At 41.8% G+C, this 8,422-nt stretch overlaps 1 protein-coding gene across 1 annotated transcript; it reads left to right on the plus strand.

Moving 5' to 3' along the window:
• The first annotated feature begins 6,789 nt into the window (after positions 1–6,789).
• LOC133887762 (uncharacterized) lies at positions 6,790–7,474 on the plus strand. The gene has a single exon (XM_062327737.1). It carries the CDS (start codon positions 6,884–6,886, stop codon positions 7,223–7,225), a length of 342 nt encoding a protein of 113 aa, XP_062183721.1. The 5' UTR covers positions 6,790–6,883; the 3' UTR covers positions 7,226–7,474.
• Positions 7,475–8,422: the final 948 nt, after the last annotated feature.

Here is an 8,422-nt window from a genome sequence, read left to right on the forward strand (position 1 = left end):
CTGAATTTAAATACCAGTGCGATGATGTATCCCGATGATGCAGTTTGACCCGAATTTTGATCTGACCATGCGACCGAGAGGCCGGAGCGGAGGAAGCAGGTGGTTCAACCTTCAACGGAGCACGTGAGCCCTCCAACTTTGATGCCGGCCGCGGCCGGCCAGGGCTGGCCAGTCCACTCTCCAGCGCCGTGCCCCCACTGACTGCTGACCGGTCCTGGTTTAGTCACCACGGCAAGCAGAGAGCACCACAGGGCTGGCTTGACCAAACCATGAGGGTTTGCCGGTTTGTACTGTAACCCCAAACATAACCTTGCTGCCTAGATTAAGAGTAAATGCAATGATTCATCACCAGAACATGTCATATGGCTATAAAGCCTACAATAATAGGATTATTACAATATGAAAAACATACTTTAGGGGAGTAACGTAGATTTTTTCCAAAAACACCTAAAGCTTGAAGCCATATCAAAAGCTTCGCCTTTCTACGGCAGTCCTTTTGTTTTTGGCCTAAAGCTTCGCCAGAAGGAGTAGAAAGACTGCAGTATGGTCTTCGGGATAATTTAGTTTTACATGGCCCACAACAAGAATTAAGGCAGCTTACTTCCTAAGCGAAGGACCAGCATTTCCAATCATGTCATTATCACTCTTCAGTCTAAGTTTAAGCATCCTAGTGGCATAAGCCGTTCCGAAACAGAAACACATAGCAGGTAACCTGCCGCTGCGGCAAATGTAGAAAAAGAAACGATAATATTGCATCCTAGATGACAAACATATAGTACTGGAATAATAATAATACTCCATTGATCATAAATACTTACGCTTTAATTAAAATTCGATCAAATTTTTAAAATTTTGGTTATTAATAGCTTCTAAAATATTTAGTTTGAAAACATAAAAAATATACGTGTAGATTTATTTTACAAAATACTTTCACAATATTATATTTTTGTTAGATATCTTTATAATCTAAATCTCTCGGATTATCGGCTCATGGTTGCCATGTCAGTAGAGAAATATCGACCATCGGATGAAGCTACGAAGTAAGCATCATTGTCGGTTTGTGGCCTATGAGCATCGATGTTCTAAGTCTCGGTGGGAAGCAAATTTTATAGGATTTTATTCTACGAAAGACCTTCTCTCATGTGATGATATATGTTCACTCATTTTCTCTTTTTATTATCCTAATTATTAAATTATGGGATAGATAATATGAATAAGATTTATACTGTGCTATAGAATTTGCTTGCGTCTTCGTGGGTCCTCGTTGGTCATCCTTTCTTCCCCGATGCGGCTGCCACCTTCTCCGTCCCCACCCTCCCATGTCAATTCCGCTGAGCCCACGCGTATTCAAGATGAATCATTGCTGAGAAACGCTGCCAAAAGGAAACTGTCGACCCTCCATCAAGGCAAGATCATTGTGGCGAAGGAAATCGACAGGAGAAAAGGAAACCGAGCCGTATTTTTCACCGCCACGTCAAGACTCTGCCGACCAATTCAATTCTTCCTTCCCCCTCTATAAAACCTCAATTGACCCCTCGGTCGAGCATCTTCGCACTCCACCGCGTCCAATTCCGCAAACCTCATCGAGTTTCCTCAAACCATGAGCTCTAGCGCCGTCGCCAGACCTTTTTTGACCCCGCTGCCGTCGTCGAGTCGCTCAGCGCCTCTCCAACGCTGTCCGAGCCTAGTCAGTCGATGACGTCATCGCTTGCGCAGTAATCCAATTTTCCAATTAGAAAATAATTCGCGATAATTAGAATATTCCGAAAATAGGTTTTCTTTATTAGAAAAATTCTAGAAAATAGAAAATAGTTTAGATAAATTTTTATAAATGTTTTTAGCTCTGTTTTTATTTTTGTAAATGTTATTTAATGTTTTTCTAGTCTAAAAATTATTGCAAAAATGTTAGAATAAATTTTTAATTTGGAAAATGGTTCAAAAATATATTAATTATGATAATATTTAGAAATGAATTCTTTGATAGAATAAATGCTTTAAATTTGTTTTTATGCATATAAAAATTAGTTTATTTCCAAAAAAATGCAAAACAAATTCATAAAATAGTTTTAATCATTTATATGCTATAAAATAATTCTAAAATTTTTTAAATAAATGTTTTAGGCCTTTTGAAAATTAGGTTTAATTCCAAAAAATAGTTTTTGTCTTTTTGTCGCTTAGATTTTCGTTTGGCCGTAGTTTTCCCTTCGTTGCTTCGATTTGGACGGTTCTTGCGCCCAAATCTTCCTGAATTTTTGCCCTAGCTTGTTCTAGTGTTTGTTTTATGTGTTTATTTTGTTTTAATGTCTGTTCTTAGTGATGCTTATTTGCTCGCTTGTAGAGGAGTTTATTCTGGAAGCGTTTGAGAACATCTAGGATCAAGACTTCGGAGATTTCGAGCAACTCATCAGAGAAGGCAAGTGCCCTTGAACATTTTGCGCCTACTTTTGTAAATTTTTGTTTTACAAATTGCATGCTCATCAACATGATATCCCATTGTTAGGATTTACTAATTTTTCCTCAACCTTCCTTGTAACCGTAGATTGGTTTTCATGTTGGGTAGAATGTGCTTAGTTATGCTTACTCATGGGTAGCATAGACGAATTATGTTAATATCGATGAACTTTGGTAGGAGTGCTTAGCCTAATATAGTAGGGTCTAGGCAAGTTGGCATGTTGGTTGGCCTGCGGATGTGTTCCAGGCAGAATTGTTGGCTTTCGCAAAATTGGTTATTACACTGTTGTTGGGTTGATGGCGGTCTTGCCCAAACCATGTTAAGGACTAATTCGTGGAGCGACCACCCATGAAAATAGTACAATCACAATGGGACAGGCCTAGCTCAGTAATTTGCTTTTCTCTCAGCATTGTGAAGATCATTTGGTGATACGGGGATGGAAGGGTGTACTTTCTGGAACTGTAAGGCACAAGAGGTGGCTTCTGGGGTGGAGGGTGTACTCCACTTATGTACAACGGTGAAACCTCAGCGGGTCAACACATGCTAAGAGAGGCGTTGGAAAGGCTTTGTAGTGGAATCCTGGCTACACACCTCGGAAGTATGTAAGTGTTTGATCGACACGGGCTAAAAGGAGGACACGTCTTGTGGGTAAAGTGTATGACCTCTGCAGAGTGAAAACTGATATATCAGCCGTGCTCACGGTCATGAGCGGCATGGACTCCTCACATGATTAGTCAGGTGGATTTTTGGGTTGGTCTTGGGTTGGAATTGGTGGATCACAGTGGTGGGAACTGTGATTCCAATTAGCTTTGTTTAGAGGTGGTTGCAACCTCGGTTGTGGAGCAAGGTGATGGGGACCTTGGCTCTTGCCTTAGAGAAATCATTCGCATAGAAGTAGCTTGCCTTTATAACTGCTTTACAAACAAAATAGCGTTTATGCCAATAAACTTTGAGTTAAGCCTATCTTAACTTTTGGCCCTCATGTCATAATTTTCCCGCACTGCTGAGTATTCTATATACTCATGCTTGCTCTCTCCTCCATAATCTTATTGCTGCTCAGAAGCTGAAGACTACGAGGACTTCCCAGAAAATGGAGCTGAGTTCTAGGAAGGCGGCTTTTCGGTCGACTTCCTGTGGAGTTGGGCATCATGCTAAGTTTAATTTCCACTGCTTTGTAATATTCTTTTAGACTCTTGGGTTATTGATGTAATACAATACATTGTAATAGAGGACTTTTACAGTACACCTAAATGAGTGCATACCGTCTATTTTCTTCATCCGGTGGTTTAGATTGGCCCAAAGATACTCTATCACCCATCAGTATCATGGGTATCATTAAAGAGTATCATGGGTATCATAAGGGTAGGATTGGAAAAAAAACTATGATAAACTTGTAAATTATATGTTTAATTAGGGAAGATCAAAATATTAGTTTATTCTTCGGATAAGCTTTTACTTATTTTGTTCATTTCATTTATTAGGGTTTCCACCCTCCGTCGGTCGGTCGATGATGGGTGGCGAATGTTCGAAATCCGGTCAGTCAATGACGTAATTACCTCTAAGGGTATCAAGATAATTACAATAATATCTATTAAAATGGACGGTTGGATCACAACAATGATACTCTCCATCATCTAGTATCATGGTGTACTGTAAATGTTCTCTTGTAATAATGGATATTGTGTTTACTACTCACTTATAACGTCACTATGTGTATGTAACTTGATCCTGACATACATGTAGTTTACATTCGATTTGGTCTTAAAACCGGGTGTGACATTTATGAGTTGGCCCTTGTCAATAAACAATGTTTTCCTTATCATAAGAGTACAAAAGATGTTACATGAATATTAGGTTCAGCTCTTAAAGGATTGAACTGATCTAATAGATATGAACTCTCTAAGGATGTTCACTAAATCAACTTCTCAAGGCTTATTGTAGCTTGAATGGATTTGTGATTGTTAGCAGCAAAAACAGTAGAATTTAACATGCAACAGGGAAAATAGTAGCTCGACAGGCTCAGATGAAGGGGTCTCCTGCAATAGTAGATCTACCTCTTTATTTTACGGGCAATTATTTTGTAGTGGGCCTTCTAGATAGATTTTTCATGTTGCTGCAAATATGATTCCAGCCACTCACACATCCCTATATATCTGATACATTTCTATGGGAGCATGCCAGATTTACACTCACAACAAACTACTTACATATTACCATTTCTCCCCTTCTAAATATCTTGGTCTGCACTTTAATTATGTTGAGTGAACCAAATGTCCAAACTTTTAAACTTTTGTCCTCCAAGGCCCTACGCCTGCGGTATCGTAACATTTAGTTAAATGAATAAACAAGTGTGTGACTAGCAGGTCCACAACTAATATATTCGGGTCTGAACTATAGTTTTAGGTGCTGCGAAAAGCAGTGGACAAAGGCTTCGATGCTTAAGAAAAATTGACTCTGATAGAAGAGAATAAGCATTTACAAAAGCAGGTTTCCCAGCTGGTTCATGAGAAAGCATACACAAGGCAACAGTTGCAGAATGTAAGTCATGATTTTGCTCATTTCAATCCGTATTTTTTCAGAGTGTGTTCATGACTTGTCATTCATTGATGGGATAAACGTTGATAGTGCTGCCTATGAGGCCTAGTTAGTTGAGCATCACCGGTTTTGAGTTCCCAAATTTGAAGTCGATTATACACCATTTCTAATACCTTATGTTTTGCACCGCACCCATTCCTGTTCTATTCACTTTTTCGCTGAATTGCTATATGTTCAGAGAGCAGATCCGAGACATCATTGTAAAATAATGCGATAAGACTGGCCCATTTATAGTTCTTGACGAGCATTGTAATGAAAAAGTTTGGTGGCACACTGAAATGAATAACGATGTGCTGTTTTGCTGCTTTGATAGGCAGTTCTGAAAGGGGGAATCCCATCTAAGAAGTTAGTAGAATGGAATTGGTATTTTTCTTCCAAAGTAGATCAAGGCTGCTTTCTCAAGCACTTGTGTGCTGTTAATTTTTGACGAGATTAATGTGTAGAGATTTGAAGTTCATTTATATTGTCAGAACAGTAAACAATATCCCGTTTTGCATATAGTCGTTCCCCATCCCCGGCAGGTGTGATACAATGATATGGAGTTCTTGTTGCTTCCATGTTTTGGTTAGGAATGGTCTAAGATATGACATGCGAGCTGCTTGTGATTTTTTTATATGCATTGGCTGACAATTGTTCCTGATGCGCAATGCATATTATGATCTTGATTAAATTGAAATACATCAGTGGCTCACGAAACAAACATTTATAGTGTCATGTGGTTGCACTCAACAAGTTCTATTTCCCTACTGCTTTTCATTTGTAAATGTTCTCATCAGCATATTCATTTGCATATGTGCACCCATCCGGTTCGCTAACTACATATTTCTGACTTGAGGGGCAATGCTCGGTTATGCCATAAGAAAGAGGATGCACAACAAATTATTAGTTTTCTATCAACGCAAAATAAAAAGAATTATACAAGTGTATAAAAAATTTTCTCCTAAATGAGCCATGGAAAAACTCAGTATTGGTGTGATATTATTTATTGATAACACCTAAATCATTATGTTAATGTGTGATATCGTTTCCTTTTGTTGAATGCAGATCTACGACATCTCTCAATTCCTCCTACCACTAAATGATATGAACCTAAACGGTGAGAATATACCAACTTACGGGTGCTACTTTTTCAGTTACGGTGATAGTTTGTGTCATCACGGTGGTGTATGGAACTTCATATAACTATGTAACTTATCGTTATTTAGGTATAAGACTATTCACTTCAATAACTATGCATTGTCTATATGAGATTCTATTAAAACTTTGTACAATCATTTTCTATTTGATCCTACAAAATTTGCTTAGAGAGCTATCAAACCTGATAATATCATGGGGTTTTACTAGTTATAACTATATCCTATTAGAAAATAGTAATCAGAGATGCACGTTAAAGATTGTAAAAAGTTAAAAACATTATGTATTTTTGATCGGAGGGAGTAACACAAATAATAATTTTCAACGATTATTTTTTTGTTAACTCTTTACAACAACGTGCGTGCCTTGGCCTCCATCTAGAACGCCGGTCCTATTCTACCCAGGTCGCCTCCAAGTGGGCCACCAAAAGCGGTGGGTGATCAGGGAAGCGACAATGACCTGACCCCACCGGGCCACTTGCTTAATCGCTCATTACTCCTCACTGGTCGCTACGCGCCAAAGCCCACCCACCCACCCGCGACCGCGAGTCGTCTGCTCCATCGCCTTGACGGGTCGTTCACCACAGGAGGACACGCTATATAGCTCCCCTCCTCGCCAGCTCACCCCCGCCAACCTCCGTTCCGATCCACGCGAAAGCGGAGCCAGCGCCAAGAAGACGCCCTCGACGGTCCGGAGCTAGAGATGGTGGCGGCGATCGCGGTGGCGTCGGCGGGGCTGGGGATGCTGGCGGGGGTGGCGATGGCCAACAACAGCAGGCCGCCGCCCGACAGCGCCGCCGCGCGGCCGTGGAGGCACGCGGCGCCGCGGTGCGCGACGTGCGGCGGGATGGGCCAGGAGGAGTGCCGCCTGTGCGCGCGCTGGTCCGACGCCGGGACCCGGGGCGGCGACCGCTCCGGGTGCGGGGCCTGCGCGGGCACGCGGCGGACGCCGTGCCGGAGCTGCGGCGGGTCCGGGACCGGGCGCCGCGCGCCCGTGCGGATCGCCGCGGGGAGCGCGCTGCGCCCGATCGTGCGGGCCAGATGAGCCCTTCGGTCTATCACGGCGATGCCTCCCACTCTCGACTCGTCTCGCCTCGCCACGGCTGGACCGCCGAACGGATGAAGGCGCCGTGGTGGCGAGCTGCTCTGGAGTCTGGAGCAGAAGAATCACGGCGTCGAATTCTTCCCCCTTACGTTTTCTTGGCTGAAAAAAAAAACAAGATAGAGACTTTGTAACATATGCTACTAGATTAGCGAGTTGATCAATCAAATATATCTATCAAAGTTAACTCCATATCCTTTCTTGCTGTCCAATTTGATCTCCCGCTCGTGAAGCTGCGATTGAATGGGGGCGCTGAGTTCTTGTCTGCATTCACTTGAGTAAACGAAATAATTCAGAACCGGCAGCGAAATCCACCAAGAACACGGAGCTAATATCCATCGAGAATACAGAATCTTGTCGAACAAATTGATGCACCGATTGTGAACCGTGTGGTGAATTCTCCCTCTTTTTCTCTTTACAGAAGTAAAAAACCATGCTGAATCCTCTCCCTTTTTTCAAAAAGTAAAGGAAGATCCATGGGAAACTCCGCGTCCCAATTCCAGTGGTGGGACCGTGGGAGTGGGAAAAGAATCTCACCTTCCACTCCGTTCTAAAAGGTGATGTTACAACTTCTGTTGAAAAAGAAAGAAACTTCGGTGGTTCATATCTTTGTGGATTAAAATTTTGTTAGAATTTTGGGAACAATAATTTTTAATTTTTTAATCACTGACATATAAGAGGCACAAAGCAGAGAATAAAAAACAACTAAAATTTTACGAATTTTGATTTTTTTACCGGGAACGAAAAAATTGTGAACAAAATTAAAATCCTGAGTATCTTAGCCTCCTGGAGCATAATGTATTGCCTTTTAACTACTTTTCTCTAGTCACCGGTCACCACTAACACTGAACCCAGCCTGCCCTCCACCCTGAACTCCAAACCCACACCTTTCTGTGCACATGTGATCTTTCATACAGTACCTTGGATGCTAGGATCAAATCAATTATTGCATTCAGTTCACAGGATCCGGTTGTAGAACCGTCGCTGTAATACCATGAATCTAAGCTTTACAAAGCCATAACGATGGAAGTATCGAGTGCGGTGACACATCCCTCAACCGTTGCGCCCCCTGAAACCGATCTGCAACCACAAGAAGCTCAGTGCCCGCATGTTCAGCTGTCCAAGTGCAGTGCCCCCATG

This window comes from Phragmites australis, chromosome 13, assembly GCF_958298935.1.
Source record: "Phragmites australis chromosome 13, lpPhrAust1.1, whole genome shotgun sequence".
NCBI classification, from domain to species: Eukaryota; Viridiplantae; Streptophyta; class Magnoliopsida; order Poales; family Poaceae; genus Phragmites; species Phragmites australis.